This window comes from Schistocerca serialis, chromosome 6, assembly GCF_023864345.2.
Source record: "Schistocerca serialis cubense isolate TAMUIC-IGC-003099 chromosome 6, iqSchSeri2.2, whole genome shotgun sequence".
NCBI classification, from domain to species: Eukaryota; Metazoa; Arthropoda; class Insecta; order Orthoptera; family Acrididae; genus Schistocerca; species Schistocerca serialis.
Window position 1 is genome coordinate 595,596,185 of NC_064643.1, and position 23,821 is coordinate 595,620,005.

At 39.9% G+C, this 23,821-nt stretch overlaps 1 protein-coding gene across 6 annotated transcripts in view; it reads right to left on the reverse strand.

The window, feature by feature from the left end:
• LOC126484626 (membralin) overlaps window positions 1-23,821 on the reverse strand; it is a 507,394-nt gene that overhangs the window by 438,715 nt on the left and 44,858 nt on the right. For all 6 annotated transcript variants that reach the window (XM_050108212.1, XM_050108215.1, XM_050108214.1 and 3 more), the window contains exons 3-4: window positions 8,181-8,419; window positions 4,470-4,654 (exon numbers count right to left, since the gene is read on the reverse strand). In XM_050108212.1, coding sequence (XP_049964169.1) covers window positions 4,470-4,654; window positions 8,181-8,419 — 424 coding nt within the window. The remainder of the gene's footprint in view (window positions 1-4,469; window positions 4,655-8,180; window positions 8,420-23,821) is intronic.

The window sequence follows — 23,821 nt, forward strand, 5'->3', positions numbered from 1 at the left end:
GAGTAGCCATTAAACGACTTAGTTTGGTCGAATGGCGATAGTAGTTGTTATAGTTCCATTGAAGGAGTGTTGGAGTGAGGTCTGAGAAAGTGGCAAATGGAAAATATGGGTGTGATTAGTTTGCTACCAGGTAGTGGTGACCTGTATAGGCTTGAATGTTTCAAGGCTGAGGCCTCAGAAAGCAGTTTACCTTCCTGATTATCCTTCTTATCCTTCTGAGACTTCAATTTCTGTGAAGATTTCCCCATTTTATCTTCTGGGAGAGAAGAGCACCTGACTGTTCTCCGGCATGCAGCCTGTGGCCACTGGTCCTTGTCTTGAGAGGGGGGCACTTTGACAGGTGTCTCTGACCACACTGATGGTACAGGAACCACTGGTGCTACAGGTGTAGAGGATGAAGGAGCTGATGTTCCCTCCCCCAACCATTGTGCAGGCTCTGGAATATGACCAGGGCCAGGTGGTGTCATGCGAGACCTTGTCATCGTGTGAGGCATGGACTGTGACATGACAGTTGCTAAACTGGAGACCATATCAGCCATATGAAGTCTTTCCAACTTTTCCTTGCCTCTTTGTAAGATAGGCTGTCAAGCATTTTACACTCCTGAATTTTCAACTTCCTGTTGAACAATGAGAATTGTGATGCATGAGGAGGATGTGGTTCTGAACAGTTGACACATTGAGTGGGTTGGTCACAAGGGCTGCCCTCGTGGGACACCCATCCAAATGCCCTACAGATAGCCTCATTAGAGCAGCATGAGGACATGTGTCCCAACGTTTGGCACCTAAAACACATTATGGGAGGAGGAAAGTGAGGCCTGACATCACACCTATGAACAAAGATCTTAACCTTCTCAGGTAAAATGTTGCTGTTGAAGGCTACGATAAAAGCTCCAGTGTCCACTCTATTCTCCTTTGGTCCCTTCTGGATGCGGCAAACAAAATGTTCTCCACATAGTGCCAAATTAGCACACATCTCTTTATAAGTCTGTAGTGTTAGATCCTGATGGAAGAGAATACCTTGAGTTCTATTGAGCTTGTTATGAGAAGAAGTGGTGAATGGCATATCTCCTAGCTTGGCACAGGCCTTAACTGCCAGTGATTAGTTGGTGTGTGATGTTTTTATCATCGAAGATCAATTTATCATCTTCTCTAGTGCTGCAACCTCCCTAAACCTATCTTCAATATTTTCAATTAAAAAAAAACTGACTATGCTGTAGTGAAAGAACCACCGTCAGTGTGGAAACAAATCAAGAACTCGGCAAACTGCTCACTTCCATTTCTCCTTGCCTGGCTCTCGTCTTGAGGCATGGTCAATCACAGAAATGCCGTAGGACTGTAAACTTCTATATTAAAATCACTGTTCCTGACTGATGAAACTGCCTTGTTGACATGGCCACCATTAAGTTTAATCCTTTTCACTGTAGATCATTCACCCTGATGCCACTCACTCCAATCAGAGGCTCTTGCTGTGAACACCACTCCACCAAGGCAAAGGCCACCTGGTACAGTAGACATTGCCCGGAGTCCTAGTACCCCAAAGCAGATAGGCACTTACTCTTTGGCTGACACGGGGAGATCACAGCTTAGGCATCGGCAGTACAATACCTGCATTGTCAGGGGGCTACCACTGAGAGAGTACATGACAACCTCACCATGACGGACTGTCTACTGCACTGGATTTCGGGTGCAGAGGTAGGTCCACTTGACTGGCAGGTGCAAAAGATAACAGCACACAGTGAAGAGTTAATGCACCACAGTACAAAATCCTTCCCCAAATGGCCCGTACTTCAATAAAATTTGGAAAGTAGACGTCAAGCCCAAAAAGGGGACCAGAATTTAAAACTCGAAAAAAAGTGAGGGGAAAAAGCATTCAAAAAAATGAAAAAGAGCAAAAACTGTCAAAAGTCTGAAGAACAGTCACAAGACCAAGGTAAAAAACTTGACCCAATAAAATAGACTCTTACGATGAGCAAAGAAGGGCTGCAGGTCTATTCTAGCCCCCAAAAGCGCAGTGGGTAATGTATAATAATGTGCGACAGAATGACAAATGGGTTAATATTTGAATGAAAAGATGGCGGTGGATACATAATAAGTTTTCCACGCAATTTACATAGCTTCATACATTTTCTGCAACAGTCACTTTTTTATCCCCCATTATTAGTCTTGAAAGCGTTCATATCCCTAAACTGGACAAATGAGGAAAAAATATATGTTAATGAAGTATATCTCAGCAATCTTCATTATGCTGAAGACACTGTACTGTTTGCATCTAATGTATAAAAAGTAGCCAAAGTTTTAATCATACCACAAAAAAAGTTATGTACTTAAATATTTGTTTATTTGCAAGGACATGTGTGCAGCCCAGGTACGTGCTGAAACTGCCACACCCCAGTAGCATAACATGCTGCTGGAGGAGCCACAGTAAAATGGTGCAGTCTGTTGATGAAGTGGAGTATCGTGTGGCAATTAATTTTCTGCTTTTGAAGAGGAACACTGCTGCAGCAATCCATGCTGAGTTACTGGGAGTGTAAAGGAACAATATACCATCATCACACGTATAGTAAGATGGCACAGACACTCCCAGTGTTGTCAACCAGTGTTGAAGGACAAACTGACAGATCATCTCTCTATGAAGAACTATGGATCACAAGATAAGTGGAGGCCCCAGTGCTCAACCATTAGACACTCATAATGGGGGTGATAGAGGAAAAAATCAAACTGAATGGTGGATTAGTTTTCAAATTCTTGCATAACATTTTGAACATGATGAAGCTCACAACCCACTGGTTGCCATGACTATTCGCACCACTGCAAAATGTCCACTGAACCAAAGTGGCAAAATAACACTGCAACTGTCCTGTCAGTTCAGACGACTTTTTTAGCCGCCTTATTACCGAGGACAGGTGCTGGGTGTGCCACTATGACCCAAAGACAAAGGATCAAAGCAAGAAAAGGAAATGCATATCACCACTGCCAAAAAAAGGCAAAGACCCAATTATCATCAGGCATGGTGAAACAAAGTCTTTTTGGGATTGTACTAGGTTGATGCTAGCAGATTACGCTCATAAGAGGAAACCTGACAAGTTTACGAGAGGCTGTGAAGATGAAGCACCATGCGAAGCTGTCCAATGATTTGTTTTTGCTCCACAACAACACCCCAGCTCATTCCGCACAGAGCATAGTCACACATGCTGCTTCTCTGGGCTATCAAATACTGCCTCGCCTCCCCCCCCCCCCCCCCCCCGCCCCCTGCCCTCCACCCCACCATTCTCTATTGACATTGCACCCAGTGACTCCTGCTTCTTTCCTCGGATGAAGAAACCATTGTGTGGCAGGCATTTCCAGGTAATTTTTCAGTTGGAATGTTTCACGAACAGCCAAAATGCAGATTTCCAAGGCATTCAGTGTTGAGAAAAAATGTGTCACAGTGAAAGATGAAAATGCAGAAAAGGCGTAACACCATCAACAAGTTTCATTGCCATACCTTGATTTTTTGAGATGCAAATTAAAATTTTACAATACCCCCTCTTGGATATCAACAGTGGATAAAAGAAAGAGCAAATGTAAAAGTATGGCATGAACATCTATTACTATAGGACTAAAAAATATGTAATCAACAAATGAAAAAGGAAACAGTATAAATTAACAATGAACCATGGAACCAGTTGTCAATTTTATTTGATTTATTTTATTTATTTTCAAATTTATTTATTTATTATTATTTAGGACAGCTGATGGATGGATAAGAAAAGAAATAAACAGTTGAGCAAAAATGGACTGTTATGCTTTCAGTAAACAGATTAATTTTAAAAAACAAGTTTTTGATGGATCTGAAACAAATCCTTTACAGTCTGTGTATATTACTAGTTATGATATTTGGAATTGAGACAGGGACTTTTTAATGTTCAGTTTCAAGGCATATGTTATATCATCAGATCACCAGGCCCAATTTTCACGAGACTGTAAATTGTTATTACACCATTTTGTGTAGTAAATCCTCCTTTCAAATACACTGCTTCTACTGGACATGCCAGCAGTTAAGTTAGATGGTACAAATGTCATCTGCATTGATCAGCTCCAGTTTAAGCCTCTAGGGAAAAATTGTCAAGTGATGTTTGCATTTGTGTTTTGGTGTACAGTGTGCCAAAAATGGATCATAAGTGTTCACAATTCAGGTGATATTTTGCCACCTATTCTAAGATATATGCAGGAAAAAGTTATAACCACTTACTGGCACTTTAAGACAAGGGTGTGCTGCCACCGTTCATTGTGCCAAAGTTACTGATACAGAAATCACGTTAAGTTTTGCATATTTCTTAAAACAATCTCTCACCCAACTAATTTCTTTTTAATATGGATGTGTCTCATGCAATGCAGTTTATTATTCACAATTAAGGAAATCATGCAACCACACTTGCTAATAAGCTGAACAACTTGCTACAAAAATTTGGTAAAACATTCTAACATACCTTTCTCGCCTGTATCATTTGTGGTTTCTGTCTTGCTTGCTGTATTGCCAAACGTGTTTATGACATTCTCAATTTCAGTGCTCACAATTTTTCCATCTAAAGTCTTGTTCTCCACATCAGTTTCAGAAAGGCCACTTGGATCTTGGGTCACTTCCTCAACTGATGATGGTTCAATATTAACAAAGCTGGAACAACATAATTATAACTTCTGGTAGTACCACTGTAATACCTCTACATAATACTTAAGTGTCAATCTCTAAGATTCTGTCTTTGCAATGATCTTCCTGATTCGTGCACAAGAGTCACATCGTAATTTTTTGTAATTTTATAGCTTCATTTAAACATACACTTAAAATAATAAATAAAAAACATGCTTGCTCTAGAACATGAAACTATCAGACACTCATAGTATCATGATACAAAAGTACACAAACATTGGTTGCATTATTTACACAGCTTATTGCCCAGTCATTACTGTAACCAGTCTTCCAATGAATGTCAGCAACTCACAACACAAACTTATAAATGGATTTTAAATGTGCAGCTCGCAATGCAGAGCTCTCCATTTTCCCTTGGTGGCACACAAATTTAATCCTCTAATCTATCAGGACATTTTATTAGCAGGGACATTCCCTTGAAGGGAGTAAAATTCATTTTGGAAGCAACCCTTTGGCTGTGGATACACCATTCTTTGCCATACCCATACTTCCTTGACTGCAAATCCAGAAAGAAATACGGGAGAGCCTTCTGTTGTCTATAATAAATATTCAATAAATGTTTGCAAAATGAATGATGCACATAATGTTTTTGGAGAAGAAAATGTCTCAAACTGCAATAACCTAACACACAAGGTAGAAAACAATTTTTACCTTATTACACATCAACATGACTCAGAAGCTTAAGAAATAAAAAACAGTATCAGTAGTTAAGCATCTACAGAATTTATAGTACTGAATAATCAGGGGCAGTAGCACTCTTTGGTCCCAAATCTAAAACAGGAGCTGAAATGTATTTCACTGTGGACTAGAAGCACCAACCTGATTTGGTTCAATTTTTGTCAATATAATCTAGGGACCTATCCCAAAATACAAACTCAAACAGATTTATTAGGGTAACATCATTTCAGGATCCATTTCAATATGAAATCAGACAACCTATATGACCACAGCATTTGTTTAATCATTTGATGAAAGCTGGCAGTTTCCAACAGGACATCCATTTCCACTCTCTTGAATTTTGAAACTATAAAGCGTTATTCAAGTATCTACACAACGTAATAGGTAACATGTCTGCCAACTGAGTAACAAACATCTATGCTCTCATATTTCTGCTTACAGCTAATAAGGATTAGTGCAATTGCGAACCAAACTCACTCTCTCACTATGAAACAAACTTCATTTAAAAATCACCAACACATTCTACTCTACTTTGAAAATGGGTACAGCTACACTCACAATGCATTATTTAGCATTTGAGATAAAATTTTCATGACAGACAGTGTTTATCACATCTCCATCAAACCAAACCATGTTCTCTTTCCTCCTCCAGTATCCTTTCTCAGTATACTGGGTGAGGGAGTTCTCATAACTACAGATGCATCTACTAATGAATGTATGGGAGGGATTATTTTTTTTTTTTTTTTTTATGGAAGGGGTGGCAACTGTTAAACTGCGCGTACTTTTGGGTATGACGGGTATGGTGGGTATGATTTAGATCGAGATAAGGATGGAGCCATCTGAGAGGAGGAGAGCAACATCTAGGGAAGTGGTGGAGAATGAGGATAAGGTGTCCTGGCCTCAGGTACAGATTATGAAGATGTCATCAATGAACCTGAACCAGACCAGGGGTTTGGGGTTTAGGGAGGCTAGGAATGTTTCCTCTAGGTGGCCCATGAAGAAAGTGGCATATAACAGTGTCATGTGGGTAACCACGGTTGCGCCACGAATTTGTTTGTATACTTTCCCTTCAAAGTGAAGCAGTTATGGATTAGGATGTAGTTGGTTTGGTGTATGAGAAACAAAGTGGAGGGTCTGCAATCTGCAGAGACTTGGAAGAAGTAGTGTTCCATCACGGCAAGGTCTTGGGCATAAGGGATGTTGGTATATAAGGAGGTTGCATCAACAGTGATGAGTAGGGACCTGGGAGTTAAGGGTTTGGGGAGGGTGGAGAGCCGGTGCAGGAAGTAGTTGGTATCTTTAATGTGGCAGGCTAGGTTTTGGGCAGTTGGTCGCAGATGCTGATCAACAAGGGCCAAGATTATTTCGGATGGGGTGGGGGGGCTGTAACCAACCACAATGGGGCACCCAGGACTGTTAGGTTTGTGGATTTTGGGGAGCATGTAGAAGGTGGGTGTGTGGGCTGTTGCTCAGGTGAGTAGGGAGACAGATTCAGGGGAGAGATTCTGGGAAGGTCCTAAGGATTTCTGCAGGGATTGGAGGTTATGTTAGATTTCTGGGATTGGGTCACTTCAGCAGAGCTCGTAGGTCAAGGTGTCTGACAACTGGCAGGGGGCTTCTGCAAGGAATTTACTCCAGTTCATCACAACATTGGTGGAACCTTAGTCTGCTGGGTGGATGATCAGGTTAGGATCCATTTTTAGACTGTATAGGGCTCTCCTTTATTCTTAACTAATTCAGAATTCTCAACCAGAACTTTCCATACATTATTATTCTGTGATATGAAAAATTTGGTCTTTTGTGTTATTCACTTTGTAACAGAAGGTTTTAACCTTTCAAAGAAGTTGTATACTTGGACTGGCTATATGGGGACAACTGAAGGACATTTGTTTTAATGTGCACATTAAAATAGAAGACACCTTTTGCACTCATATTGATTTCAAATGTGCCACATTATAATTATCTTTCCTGGAATGGATAGGTTTGAATTCCCCTTTTCCAGTCATTCCAATCTTACTTATTACTTACACTTATTACTTAGACTTACTATCTAATAATAATACCCATTTTTTGGCATTTAAGTCATTTTTGTACCTGATATCCAAACCTTCTGGCACGATTTGCACCATATCAAGTCTTATAAGTGTAATAGTCCCTTCAGTATTTTATCAGTACTTTTGAGTGTCCACAAAAATTCTTGTTTTTCTTGCTATTCAATTTGTTCTCTCAGCACAAGTTTTTTGTTGAACCAGTTGTATCTGAAGCTCAATTTTCAAACAATATCCTATTTAATTCAAATAGGAAAAGTCTTCCTCTTCATTTCTTAACCTTTCCTGAAATGCCTGTGACTACTAAATGTAACCCATTACATAATCAGGCTGCTCTGGGAGGAGGAGGTGGGGCTTGTTCCAGCAGCCACTGTGCTACAAGCCATTCACAAGCTTTTGCTCATGGCACATCAGCTGCAAGAGAGCAACCTTAATGTGTGCAATTAGTATGAAAGTAGTGAGAAACACACATCAAAATAACAAACAAATAAAAATTGAACAAAGCATCAGCAAAACTTTTCTGAAACATTTTGCTATATGGACCAATGTTTACAGCACTTTCAAGTGGCTTTCAGAGCGACAGAGCATCATCGTCATCATCATCGTCATCAAAAGAGCACTGGTAAAAGTGGCCAAACCACTGCTTAGTATTGCACAAGAGAGTACATTCACTGGTCAAAAATACTAATATATCTCAATTACAGCCTATCCTTCAGCTGATATGTAACTGAGCGCATACAGCTATTGTAAGTAGAATGTTATCTTACCCATCTCTTGTAAGCATTCCTATTACGGTGCTCAGATCAGCTGCTGAGTTTTCCTGCCTGAGTTTTTCTTCTTTAGCATAAGATTTTTCTATGTTATAATCCTCTCCTCCATTTCTTAATATTTCTACTCTTAAGATTCCTTCTCGAGGCCAGTCATCTTTTATTTTTTCTAAACAGTTTGTTGGTGTCCGAGAAAAAACAACATGGATGTACGCCAAAACAAAAAATGCTGTAATGGCCTGGAATTGAAAGGCATGGTTTATTAGTCATCAGTTTAATATAATAGCAGAAAGGACTAGCTAACAACATAAGACAGCCCATAATGAGAAACAATAGCATTTTCAAATCAAAATACATTACAGTTGCATTTCTGACATGTATCCTCCATAATGAACCTTTGGCACAGTGATTAACTTAATGGTAGCTAGGCAAGAGCTGTTCCAAAAATATTTAAGGTAAAAAATAAATACAGTGAAAAGAGCAAATCAAATAACTCTGGTAAAAATGCAGATGCTAATACTCTACAATCTTTGAGGAAAGTGAATAGCTGGATGATTCCCAGATGTTAAATAGAATCATACATACAAGAACCCTAAAAGTGCACAAAAAACAAACAAACAAACATTAAAGATTAAGGTACTGCAAAAGGAAGGAAAGAAGACTAGGGTTTTATGTCCCATCGACATTGAGGTCATCAGAGATGGACAACAAGCTATGACTGTTTAAAGGAGGAGAAAGGAAATTGGCTGGATCCTTTCAAAGGAACAATCTGGGCACATGCCTAGTGCAATTTTGGGAAATCATGGAAAAACCTAAATCATGATAGCTTAATGTGAATTTGAACTGTTGTCCTCCTGAGTGAATGTCCAGTATGCTAACCATTCCACAACCTCACTCAGTTTAAGATATTGCCTCCTCAAAACTTGTCGGGAATTGGAAATACAACACAACAATTCAAAGTTTGGCAGCACCTATTACTAAATAACAGCGCATATACACAGATGTCTAACATGTATATTGTCGTTGTGTGAAAGGATATGCTGTTACCAACAAATTTCATAAGGGTTGAAGAATCATGCTGTTAAATCAGACATCACCAGTCTTCGCAATGGTAAAGTATGAATTGTCAAATACTGAATCAACAGGAACTGAATTTTATGATAATTTAATCATTCTGTTTTTTGTACCGACCTCATAGTGAAATATAGACATGTTTTTATTTACATGTTAACTGAAGTTCCAGACACAGTACAAATGTCCAAAAATACACTTTAAATCAAGAACACACAGTTAAAATTCTGTAAAGTTTTGTCATTTGATAAATAGTCAACAGTACAGAAGGGCAACAAATAGACAATGCTGCAACCCACCTGAAAATTGGCAATTCTGCCAATTACTAAAGCAGGTTTGGAAGAAATCAACTGAAATGCAAAAGTATACGTTTTAAAATCCAAAACACTAATTCTCCAAGGTTACTGGCCAATCAAAGCTGGGGAGAAGTGTACCATAAAAAATTAAAGTGAAGTGAAGTGAAGCATTGCATAACAAAGATCAACAATCAGATAAAGAAAGAGTCGCAGATGGAGAGGGACGAAGGGATATGATTAATAGATCATCCAAAAAAATTATCGACTTCTGAAAGAGACTATTTCCAAGTACTAGATAGAAATTACAATCATATATTCCTGAGACAGGTGACACACTTAAATATATATCAAGTAATGCTGCTGCTGAATGAATGAATAAATGCTCACCAGAGCTTGAAGTGCGAACATAATAAACATAATAAAATTAGTCACTGAGTTCAGATGTTTCCTAATTAAATAAGCAGACAAGGTTAGTGTCGTTAGTAAGGAAATATAATCAAGATATGTAAAATTACAGACAAGTTTCCTGCTGTCATCAGTTTGAAAAACAATAATACACAGATTCGTTTGTAGAGTGCTACAGGATAAGTCACGTGGAATTTACAGAAGTTGCAAATGATACATTTGACAAAGATAACTGTCAACGTATTTTGGATAAATGGCAGCATTGGCCATAAAGATAGAAATCTTTTATTTTACAGATTGATTTCAGTCACTGTGTGACCATCTTCAGTGCTAAAAATACATAAGAACCAACAGGCCTGAGGATCTTAACACAAATGTGGCCCTATTTAGAACCACCATCAAAAACTACTGAATCAGGAAAACACATACAAATATACAAATTCTCGTATGTACCAGACTCTTCACACCTTGTAAGGCCTTTGTCATAACAACACAACATATTCTGTAAGGTGTAACATATAAGGTGATAATTACTTCCAACAGCTATCTTCACTTTTACTTCATACAATAGTTCTGAAATTACAAAAGAACCTATCTTCTGACCTTCATAGAATCCGGTCCAACATATAGTGAGCTTGTAGCTTACACAGCCAAATAGATAAGCTACGTACAGCAAAACAACCATCATAGTGCACTCTGTTTCTAAAGCATACACCACACAGACATAAAATACTGCAAAATAACAATAATAGAAAAAACCAAAGCTTCCATAAAAATAACCTTTAAATTCACATGACAATTTTACTGTCGGAAGTCTTAGCAAACTTTAAAAACGCAGTGCATAATAAAAATACAAAAAATTATGCCCTCTGACATAAAGTACAAGAAAAATTTATAAAAATATACCTAGTAATCTCTTAAAGTCAAATACAGTAAAGTTAACCTCAGAAACAGCCTTTTTACATTTTCAAAATCATTGATTAGATGTAAAACATAAACCTTTACAACGGGACATTGCACCCTCTCTTATGATACTCGAAGACTTGAGCAATCCAATATTGACATTATCAGATTACATTCTTAACAGGCATTTACAAAAAGTAATAACAAAATACAATGATCTCCCATACATACTGGACCTGTAATACTGCTATATTTAATGTGAGAAATTAATGTTAAAATTCAATAATGACAAAGGGTGCAATTGTGGTAACTTCAATGAATAAACAGGCACATACTAAATATAAATTGCAAATAGGGCTCAAAAATAAAAGTAATACCCACCATTTGCTGTTATGAAACCGTTTATAAATACATACAGCAAAAAATTACCAAGTTTACGCTCGTAGCATGAATCAGCATGTTGCACTGCATAGAAGTGTCATACCAGCTAATCTTCCATCTCGTTGCTGACCATGAGGACGGCCTACTTGCCACACACCAGGCTGCTTGTTAAGCAACATGCAATTTCAAGATTTCAAACTACAGAAAATCTCCATCTCCTCAGGGAGATCAAGATATCTGCCTTTTTTCCCACCCTGTGCAGCAATTTAAGTCGTGATGTCAAGTCGGAGGAGCATGGCCCAGATTAATCAAATGTATCACACAACACCCACTTCATCATTATTGGCATTTAACATCAGTTTTGAACATGAAAAATAGCAGTATTGCAGGGGCAATACATAATATGGGAGAGCACTGTATTGTATTTTTGTTAATGTCTTATGATTACCTTTCGTAAATGCATGTTAATAATTTGCAATGATAATGTCAATCATAAGGTTGGTCAAGTCTTCAATTATGATAAGAGAGGGCACAACAACCCACTGTAAAGGATTAATGTTTTTACATGCAGTTGATGTTTTTGGGAATGTAAAAAGAATGTTTCTGATGTTAACATTTCTGTATTTGGTTTTAAGAAATTACTATGTGCTTTTACGTTAGGCATATTCCCATAAAATTTTTTATCTTGTATATTATGTGAGAAGCCATAATTTATTGTATTTTTATTATGCCTGTAATGCGTTTTTAAAGTTTGCTAAGACTACTGACAGAAAAATTGTCATTGATTTTAAAGGTTATTTTTATGTAAGCTTTGGTTTTTTCTGTTATTGGTATTTTGTTACATTTTACGTCTACATGGTGAGTGCTTCAGAATGTAGAGGGCACTATGATGGTTGTTTTGCTGTACTGAGCTTATATAGTTGGCTGTGTAAGCTACAATTTCACTGTATGTTGGACCGGTAACTACGAAGGTCACAAGATAGGTTCTTCCGTAATTTCAAAACTACTGTATGAAGTAAAAGTGAAGGCATCTGTTTGAAGTAATTGTCACAGTACATGTACACATTATGGAATATGTTGTATTATTACGATATAGGCCTACAAGAGTTTGTATATTTGTATATGTTTTCCTGTTTCTGTATTTTTTTTTTTTTTTATGGTGGTTCTAAATAGGGCCATGTTTGTATTAAGATCCTCATGTCTAATGGTTCTTACATATTTTTAGCACTGAAGATGGTCACACAGTGACAGAAATTAATCTGTAAAATACAGGATTTCAATCTTTATGACTGATGCTGCCATTTATCCAAAATATATTGACAATAATATGGTCGTGGTGTACATGGTTCCCAATGGAATTAGACATCAAAAAGATAACTGAATTGCAATGATATTCATACATCCACTGAAAGTGTCTGGCTCAACTAATGATAAAATTCCATTCAAAAAGTTAGAATCGCTGGGAATACCAGGAATACACAATCAGTTGCAATCGTACTTCAAAAACATGACACAAGGGGTAAAGGAAATACACATCTTGACTAAAATTAGTATTTTACTGGAGTTATTGAACCATTAGCACAACATTTCCAAAGACAAGCAAATTAGAATTGATACTGTTTTAATATATATCAGTGATATGTCAAACAGTATGGGATCTTTACATGCAGAGCTATAATTTCAGAAAAAAACTTAACTCCAGATATATATACAAATAATTCAAATGGAGGAAATCAGGCTTTTACAGTATAAAAGGACACACATCAGATGAAAGAAGAAAAGTAACACTGTAAAATTAAATGCCAATGATATTCTAGTCTGCTGCTGGACACCAGAGGATATTCTTGGCTCTAACTTTCGAATTTTTCTGGGTGAGAATGGGCTACTCTCAAAGAAACAGCACAGGTTCAGGCAAAATCACGCACATGAAAAAAGCTTTGTCTTCATTCACACACAATATTTTTAAAACAGAAGTTGCAGGTTATCAGAAAGCAAGGAAGGATGCAATATGGCTAAAAGCAGAGCTTCGGTAACTTTTCCGATAGTCCCACTTTCTGCACACGTGTAAATATCCATACCCACTGACCAGGGCTTACCGTTACAGAGCTCTCAGTCTTTTTCTTGGGCATCCAGGTCCATACATGAGCTAGCTATCTTACTTCTTTGGTCCTGGTCATGAGGCATTTCATGCAGTCATCCTGCATATAATTCAGTTGAAATGGAAACAGTGTACTCACTGTTGTTTCAGCCTTGTGACAATGGAGGAGAAGGAACAGTGTGAAGTCTACGATATCTTGCTTCTCTTAGTTGTACGTGAATGTCATGGCAGGCAGTACTGTAGTTCAATCTCTTTGTTCAACATCAATGTACATCAAGAGCATATCTGTCAATGTTTTATTATAGTGTTCTGTGGGGCCATTCATTTCTGGATGATAGACAGTTATCATAGTGTGGGTGATGTCAGGACATGAAATTATCTCTGATACTAGTTTTGAATGGAAAACTTTTCCACAATTAGACACCAGTAAACAAACAGAACCTCCCCAAGATATCAATTTCAAATTTGGTGAAATGACGCTGCTGTAGGTGGAATTGATACCAGATGTATTGAAGGTAACTGTAGCATGTATTTCCATAGTTTGCATTCCTTATAATAGCTTACACCTTGCCATTTCTAACCCATTGATCACAGCTCCTCTTACACGGTGCTTCATTAATTGACTAGAGTTCTCCTTTTGTTGGTTCCTCATCATGCAGGGCTCTCAAGGTTTTCAGCAACATTGGATCTCCCTCTGTTCAACAGCAATGTCATTTACTGCAAAGTAACTAAAATTTCATCCACACTACTGTGTTCTGTCACAGAATTCAATGAAATGCAGTCGGCAGCCTTGTGTTTGCATCTGCTTTTCTATAACTACTGTGATGTTGTACTCCTGAAACCTCAGTTTCCATCTTGCTACTCAACCTGGTGGATCCTGTAGGCTAATAAGCCACCACAGATAATGGTAGTTTGTCACAGTGGTGAATAGTTTGCTAATTAAATGTGGTCAGAACTTGCCGATGGCTCAAATGACTGCATGACATTCTTTCTCAGTTGTAGAGTAGTTCATCTTGCACTTGGAGAGTACTCTGGAAACAAAAGTTATCACCTTTTCAGCATCTTCCTGAATTTGCACTACAAGTACATCTATCCTATGACTGCAAGCATTAGTGTGATGTTCTGCCTTGGCTTTTTCATCATACAATGCTTGAGCTGGAGAAGACATTTGCACCTCCTTAAGGACAGGGAAAGATCTTTCTTGCACCTCATTCCACGAAAATTGGCATGTCCCTGCAGTAGTTCTTGCAAGGGATATGCCTTAGTACAGAGTCCTTTGTGAATTGCCAGTAGCATGAGCACATTCCAAGAAAACTTCTCACATTATGAATGTGCGAATGAATTGGAAAATCTGCAACTGCTCTTATTTTCTCTGGATCAGGACAGACCATACCACCATTCACTAGATGCTCCAAGACTTTTACATCTTGGGTGGTGAAGAGGTACTTTTTCGGATTTAGGAAGGGGCCTACAAGTCTGAACACACTTCAACATGGCTGCCAGGCAGCTCAGGTGTTCTTCATACATTTTCCATGGTGCTGAGCCACAGTCAATCATACAGTATGTTTTTAAAGAACAAACCACCATCTGACTATATATTACTGCATTTTTCTTCTGTACTATCTAGATTTTGGCTTTTACATCTTTAAAGAGTACAAAGCTAAAAGTTCTTGGACCACTAACACATCATATATGGTCAAGTCAGCCCAAAGCATATGTCTCCAAAAAATAACAGTGTCATCCAGATGGCAATGACATATCCATTTCAGGTGTCAAGGCAAGCTGTCCATAATATGTTTGAAAGTGACTGGAGCATTACACATCTAAATGGCATTACTTTGATCTCGTAGATGCCATCGGAAGCTATGAAGGCATCCTTTTCCTAGTCAGCCTCATCAACCTCTATTTGCCCATAGCCTTACTTCATATCCATAGTGGAGAAATACTGTGTTCCTTTCACAAGCAATCTATGGTGTCATCAGTGCAAAGCAACTGGTAGACATCTTTCTTCATTATTTTGTTCAGTTGTAGATAGTCAACACAGTAATGTCGAGTGCCATTCTCCTTCTTTACAAGGACTACATGAGAGGACCAACGATTTCTGAAGGTTCAATGACCTCATCACGCAGTGCCATCTCCACTTCCACCTGGATTATCCATCATTCAGCTGACAACACACTACAGTATATAAGCATTGGTTAGTTGTTGGACGATTGCTTGATCTATCTTTTTCCCCTCTCCTGACTTGAAAGCATCCAAAAATTGACCTAGAACGGCTATCATTCACCAATGTTGCTCCTCTGTTCGGCCAAATACTATTGGTAGGACAACAGTAGCTTTCCCTCCTGTGTAGTCTGCAGTGGCAGCAGAGCATGATTGGTTCAACTGCCTCTAACAGCTTGCCTTTAGGGATGAGATACAGCTGCTCGTGCCAATTAATTATCCAAAGTTCTCCTTGGCCACCTAAATGCTTACAATCATCACTAGCATGTGTCTCGTTAGCCTGAGTAGTTTTTTTTTTTTTTTTGCAATTGATAACAGCTTCACATTTTAGCTGAGCATCTCAACCAGCAACTGGAACTCATCTTGATTATGACGATGGTGGGATAACAATGACTTCAATGGCAAACAACTGCCCAAAGCAATCTTTGTTGTGCGAGTTTGCTGGAATAGCTTCATCGATCTGGAGTTCTGATTTTCCACAGTCTATGAATGGCTGTGGTTACTGCAAGAAGTCCTATCCGAGGTTAACACTGTGGCTACATTCGGTTAAAACAACAAATTCGAAGGGCTGTGTTCTGTCATTGACAGTCATTCTTGCAATACACATTCTTATTGGCTGGATATATTTCCCATTTGTGACCTTTAGAATGATCACTTTCATATTACAGAACATAGTCTTCTATAGATGGCAACGATAAGCATCCAATATTACAGAAAAGAAAGCCCCTGAGATGACTAGCAGCCACACAGATTGGCTATCAGTGATGATGACAATGAGATTTCCAGACAACTTGGAGACTGTCTGTCATCATTGGAGGATTTGCATCTTTGGCAGCCTTATCTCCATAGATGGTCATTATCTCACTTAGTTTTCCTGAAGCCAGAAATTAGGCAAGTAGATGGTACTTGGGTACAGCAATGGAGAACATTTATATTATGTCGGGGAGTGACCTCATCCAAGGTATGGCAATACATTTCATCTCACAGATCATCTGCAGTTGACTGGCATGAATAGAAGGCTTGCGAATGTCAATGTCTGGCAGCGTAGTGGCTTCTTTGTCTCCAACAGTATATAATGGGCACAGATGTCCACAGTAGAAACACCGGCATGTTGTCCCGTGTCATCCAAATGTATGTTGTTCTATGGGGTGTTAAACTTGGCATAGGAGTTGGTTGTATCTGTGTTTTTGTTGTTTGATGGCCGCAGCACAACTCCAAGTCGGCCAAGTTCATTCTTCCTGGCAAGTTAGCCTAGTGAGGATAATGTGCTAAAGACTGATACGCCTCTTCATCAACATCCTCTATTACCTCCTGACATATCAGACTGACATTTGTGGTTGCTATCTCCTCCTTACTCAGTCTGACAGTTCTGGTTGCCATACAATGCTATACATCTCTCACTTCCTGGCATATGAGAGAGGCAAGGTCATGGCTGCCATAGAGACCACATTCTAAAGTTGGTCTTATTTCTTTCACCCAGTCTTTTCTGTTGCAGTCCCTCAATGCGCTGACACCACTTAATGAACTCCTTTGTTGTTGTGGCATCCTTTAGCAGAAGGGCCCAGTACATGTTTTCTGCAACTCATTTCGTAGAGAGTAAGATTTTGTCACTTTTGTCTTATTTGGATTCACAATGTGACATAGGGCCAAAATATTGTGTATGTAGGGCTGTGTTCTTTTCTCACGATGATGGACCCTGTTGTTCTGCCAAGCTGATTTGCTGCTGATTGTTGCCAAACATTTTCTTCATTTGGCATGGAATTTATCCCAGTCACTAAGCTTCTCTTCTCCATTCTTGAACATCAAACCAATTCAATTCAGTGACATACTGCTAAGACTGCAACAGAGAAGTATAGCAAGTAAAAGAGTGTGGCAGATATGCTCAAGGAACAAGGCAGCATTGTTCTCATGAAATTCTCTTGCATAAATTCAGATGCCCAGTATTTGAAGGTGAATGTGTTACAATTCTACTGCCTTCACCATACATATCACACAGATATCATGAGGATTAGGTTTTTTTTCTGTATTGTATTTCCAAGAAGCCCCCCATGAACCATGGGCCTTGCCATTAGTGGGGAGGCTCGCGTGCCTCAACGATACAGATAGCTGTACCGTAGGTGCAACCACAATGGAGGGGTATCTGTTGAGAGGCCAGACACACGTGTGGTTCCTGAAGAGGGGCAGCAGCCTTTTCAGTAGTTGCAGGGGCAACAGTCTGGATGATTGACTGATCTGGCCTTGTAACACTAACCAAAATGGCCTTGCTGTTCTGGCAGTGCGAACGGCTGAAAGCAAGGGGAAACTACAGCCGTAATTTTTCCCGAGGGCATGCAGCTTTATTGTATGATGGTGCTGTCCTTTTGGGTAAAATACTCCGGAGGTAAAATAGTCCCCCATTAAGATCTCCAGGTGGGGACTACTCAAAAGGACGTCATTATAGGAAGAAAGAAAACTGGTATTCTACGGATCAGAGTATGGAATGTCAGATCCCTTAATCGGGCAGGTAGGTTAGAAAATTTAAAAAGGGAAATGGATAGGTTAAAGTTAGATATAGTGGGAATTAGTGAAGTTCGGTGGCAGGAGGAACAAGACTTTTGGTCAGGTGAATACAGGGTTTTAAACACAAAATCAAATAGGTGTAATGCAGGAGTAGGTTTAATAATGAATAAAAAAATAGGAGTGCAGGTAAGCTACTACAAACAGCATAGTGAACGTATTATTGTGGCCAAGATAGACACGAAGCCCATGCCTACTACAGTAGTACAAGTTTATATGCCAACTAGCTCTGCAGATGATGAAGAAATTGATGAAATGTATGATGAGATAAAAGAAATTATTCAGGTAGTGAAGGGAGACAAAAATTTAATAGTCATGGGTGACTGGAATTTGAGAAAAGGGAAAGGGAGAGAAGAAAATGCAGTAGGTGAATATGGATTGGGGCTAAGAAATGATAGAGGAGGGCGCCTGGTAGAATTTTGCGCAGAGCATAACTTAATCATAGCTAACACTTGGTTCAAGAATCATGAAAGAAGGTTGTATACATGAACGAACCCTGGAGATACTAAAAGGTATCAGATAGATTATATAATGCTAAGACAGAGATTTAGGAACCAGGTTTTAAATTGTAAGACATTTCCAGGGGCAGATGTGGACTCTCACCACAATCTACTGGTTATGAACTGTAGATTAAAACTGAAGAAACTGCAAAAAGGTGGGAATTTAAGGAGATGGGATCTGGATAAACTGAAAGAACCAGAGGTTGTACAGGGTTTCAGGGAGAGCATAAGGGAACAATTGACAGGAATGGGGGAAGGAAATACAGTAGAAGAAGAATGGGTAGCTTTGAGGGATGAAATAGTGAAGGCAGCAGAGGATCAAATAGGTAAAAAGATGAGGGCTAGTAGAAACCCTTGGGTAACAGAAGAAATATTGAATTTAATTGATGAAAGGAGAAAATATAAAAATGCAGTAAATGAGGCAGGCAAAAAGGAGTACAAACATCTCAAAAACGAGATCGACAGGAAGTGTAAAATGGCTAAACAGGGATGGCTAGAGGACAAATGTAAGGATGTAGAGGCTTATCTCACTTGGGGTAAGATAGATACTGCCTACATGAAAATTAGAGAGACCTTTGGAGAAAGGAGAACCACTTGCATGAATATCAAGAGCTTTGATGGAAACCCAGTTCTAAGCAAAGAAGGGAAAGCAGAAAGGTGGAAGGAGTATATAGAGGGTCTATACAAGAGCGATGTACTTGAGGACAATATTATGGAAATGGAAGAGGATGTAGATGAAGATGAAATGGGAGATATGATACTGCGTGAAGAGTTTGACAGAGCACTGAAAGACCTGAGTCGAAACAAGGCCCCAGGAGTAGACAACATTCTATAAGAACTACTGACAGCCTTGGGAGAGCCAGTCCTGACGAAACTCTCCCACCTGGTGAGCAAGATGTACGAGACAGGCGAAATACCCTCAGACTTCAAGAAGAATATAATAATTCCAATCCCAAAGAAAGAAGGTGTTGACAGTTGTGAAAATTACCGAACTGTCAGTTTAATAAGTCACAGCTGCAAAGTACTAATGCGAATTCTTTACAGACGAATGGAAAAACCGATAGAAGCTGACCTCGAGGAAGATCAGTTTGCATTCCGGAGAAATGTTGGAACACGTGAGGCAATACTGACCCTACGACTTATCTTAGAAGAAAGATTAAGGAAAGGCAAACCTACGTTTCTAGCATTTGTAGACTTAGAGAAAGCTTTTGACAATGTTGACTGGAATACTCTCTCTCAAATTCTGAAGGTGGCAGGGGTAAACTACAGGGAGCGAAAGGCTATTTACAATTTGTACAGAAACCAGATGGGAGTTATAAGAGTCGAGGGGTATTAAAGGGAAGCAGGGGTTGGGAAGGGAGTGAGACAGGGTTGTAGCCTACCCCCGATGTTATTCAATCTGTATATTGTGCAAGCAGTAAAGGAAACAAAAGAAAAATTCGGAGTAGGTATTAAAATCCATGGAGAAGAAATAAAAACTTTGAGGTTTGCCAATGACATTGTAATTCTGTCAGAGACAGCAAACGACCTGGCAGAGCAGTTGAACGGAATGGAGTGTCTTGAAAGGAGGGTATAAGATGAACATCAATAAAAGCAAAACGAGGATAATGGAATGCAGTCAAATTAAGTCGGGTGATGCTGAGGGAATTAGATTAGGAAATGAGACACTTAAAGTAGTAAAGGAGGTTTGCTATTTGGGGAGCAAAATAACTGATGATGGTCAAAGTAGAGAAGATATAAAATGTAGACTGGCAATGGCAAGTAAAGCGTTTCTGAAGAGGAAAAATTTGTTAACATCGAGTATAGATTTAAATGTCAGGAAGTCGTTTCTTAAAGTATTTGTAGGGAGTGTAGCCATGTATGGAAGTGAAACGTGGACGATAAATAGTTTAGACAAGAAGAGAATAGAAGCTTTCGAAATGTGTTGCTACAGAAGAATGCTGAAGATTAGATGGGTAGATCATATAACTAATGAGAAAGTATTGAATAGAATTGGAGAGAAGAGAAATTTGTGGCACAACTTGACTAGAAGAAGGGACCGGTTGGTAGGGCATATTCTGAGGCATCAAGGGATCACCAATTTAGTATTGGAGGGCAGCGTGGAAGGTAAAAATCGTAGAGGGAGACCAAGAGATGAATACATTAAGCAGATTCAGAAGGATGTAGGCTGCAGCAGGTACTGGGAGATGAAGAAGCTTGCACAGGATAGAGTAGCATGGAGAGCTGCATCAAACCAGTCTCAGGACTGAAGACCACAACAGCAACAACAACAACACTGTATTTCCAATTCTCCATCTGGGGCGGGCTGGCAGCAGCATTGGTGCTGCTCTTCAGCCGAAAGACATTATAAGTAGACAGGAAGACATTTAAAACAATGTATAGAAGAAAACATGGTGGAACATCGAAACAAAAAAGGTAGAAGAGGATAAGGTACAACAGATTCAGGTGTTGTTTGACATGACTTTACAGCAAGCAAAAAATTATTAAGCAGGAAGGGTAAAGAACAGGTGGGCGAGGGAGGGTGTAAAGGGCAAGAGCAGGAAGTGCCCCAGTGATGCTACGCGTGCTGGGGCGCTGGCACTGCCACCGACCCATCCAGATCCCCATTCCATACTATGACCAGGACAATGGAGAGAACACCAGGGGAAGAAAGCGCAAGGAAAAGGGAAACAAAATGACACAAAAGAACAAACAAAATGTAGGGACAAGGGTGTAGGGGGAACCTGGATGGTATGGAGGCACAGCCAAAGGCCTCCCAAACCAAAGCCATCGCTAACTGAAGGGCTCCAATATGTGAAGGGAATTTAGGTACTTAAATCTGGGTGGACAAAACACAGTCACGAAAAAGCTGAACACAGATGTAACCATGAAAGGGTCATTGCTAACACCTGTGACAAGGAGAGTGGGAGAGCATTTTTAGTGTGAAAGGATAAAAGGTGGGGGTAGTCCAGCAAAATATAGATCACCATTGGGGGGGGGGGGGGGGGGGGCTGCACCAGCAACTACAAAGGGAGCAGGGGTCATTATGGAGCAAAAACCCATGGGTCAACCTGGTATGGCGCTGATACAAAGGCAGCAGAGGATGGTAGATTCCTGTCGGAAGAGTTGGAGGGAAGACCACCACATGGCGGCAGTCCCCTTAATCATATGAAGTTTATTAGATGGAGGTGGTCACTGGCTGCCAAGAGTTGGTCCACAACTGAGCGAAAAGGTGTTAAACATGAAGCCGCAACCTGCACTTAGTATTTTTTATTTACCAGTTTCGCTCTTCAAATGAACAAGAGCATCATATGAACATACAATGTAAAAGACATAAATTGTGATAATACAGAAAACTTATACTATGTTATGTAAAGGACATAAGAGGTGATATCCAAAATTTTCAGGACTGTTGCTGCCATCTGTTCAAAACCTTACCTTTGCACTAATAGTCACCATCTCCCTCAAAGTAGTTCCCATCCTCAAAGTAGTTCCCATCCGCATGTACACACCGGTCCCAGCACTTCTGCCACTGGTCAAACTTTTCTGGAAGTCCTGTTCTTTGAGGGTGTTTATCACTGCCAGCGATGCTTCTTGAACCCTCTCTAGAGTGTTGAACTGACAGTCACAAGGTGCCAAATCTGATGAGTACGGTGGGTGGGGTAAAAGCGCCATGTTGTTTTTTGCTAAAAAGGTCCTGGTGAGCAAGGACATGTGACAGGGTGCATTGTCATGATGCAGCACCCAGTTCCCTTGATGCCAAAGTTCAGGCCGTCATCGCCGTACGTTTCCACGAAGCCATCGCAAAACATCACAGTAGCATACGGAATTCACTGTTTGGTTGGGTGGGATGAATTCTTTGTGCACAATTCCCTTGGTATCAATGAAAACGTTGATCATGCTCTTCACTTTGCTCTTCACCTGTCTCATTTTTTTGGGTCTTGAAGAACCTGGGCTCTTCCACTGGGACGATTGTTGCTTTGTCTCTTGGTCATACCCGTACATCCACCTCTCGTCGCCGGTGATAACCCGTGACAAGAAGGTTGGATCATCAGATGCAGTCTGACAAAGGTCCGTGCACACTTCAACATGCTGTGCTTTCTGATTGGCAGTCAAGATCCTTGGCACAAATTTTGTGGCGACACGATGCACTCCCAATTCATGTCAACATTCATCGACATGTCCCGTAACCAATAACCACTTCATTTGCAAGGTCTTGAATGGTTCAATGTCGATCCGCACAAACCAATTGTTGAAGTTTGGCAACAATGTCTGGCATTGTGTGGCTAACGGGCCTTCCAGTGTGTGCGTCATCTTCGACATCTGTACAGCCAGCTGTGAACCGAGCATGCCACTCAAACACATGCGTACAGTCCATGCTCTGTCCCCCAAACACTTGTTGAATCATTCCAAGGGTCTCCATAGCACTTTTCCCGAGATTCGCATAGAATTTGATACACACAAGCTGTTCTGTTCGTGGATCCATTGTAAAATCACCACACACCAAACACAGAGTATTATGAGAATCACTGTGGACACGCAACTCATCCTCCCAGCTGAAAGCTACTCCACACACTGACTCCTCGGATATGCAGCTCTCGCCACCTAGCGGTGCAATCCACACACTGACTCCTCGGATATGCAGCTCTCGCCACCTAGCGGTGCAAAGATCTACTACTCCTACTTTCCAGATGGGCAACACCAGTCCCGAAAATTTTGGATTCCACATCGTATTCTATTTCCAGAATGGTGACTTGCATTAAAGTTGGTTGACAGCACTAAAGATTGTATTTAAAGTTGACCAATAGCACTAAAGATTAAATTGGTTGTACTAAGTACTTAAACTTATGTTTGAACTACACTACTGGCCATTAAAATTGCTACACCACGAAGATGATGTACTACAGACGCAAAATTTAACCGATAGGAAGAAGATGCTGTGATATGCAAATGATCAGCTTTTCAGAGCATTCACACAAGGTTGGCACCGGTGGCGACACCTACAACGCGCTGACATGAGGAAAGTTTCCAACCAATTTCTCATACACAAACAGCAGTTGACCGGCGTTGACTGGTGTAAAGTTGTTGTGATGCTTCGTGTAAGGAGGAGAAATGCGTACCATCACGTTTCTCACTTTAATAAAGGTCAGATTGTAGCCTATTGCGATTGCGGTTTATCGTATTGCAACATTGCTGCTCGTGTTGGTCGAGATCCAATGACTGTTAGCA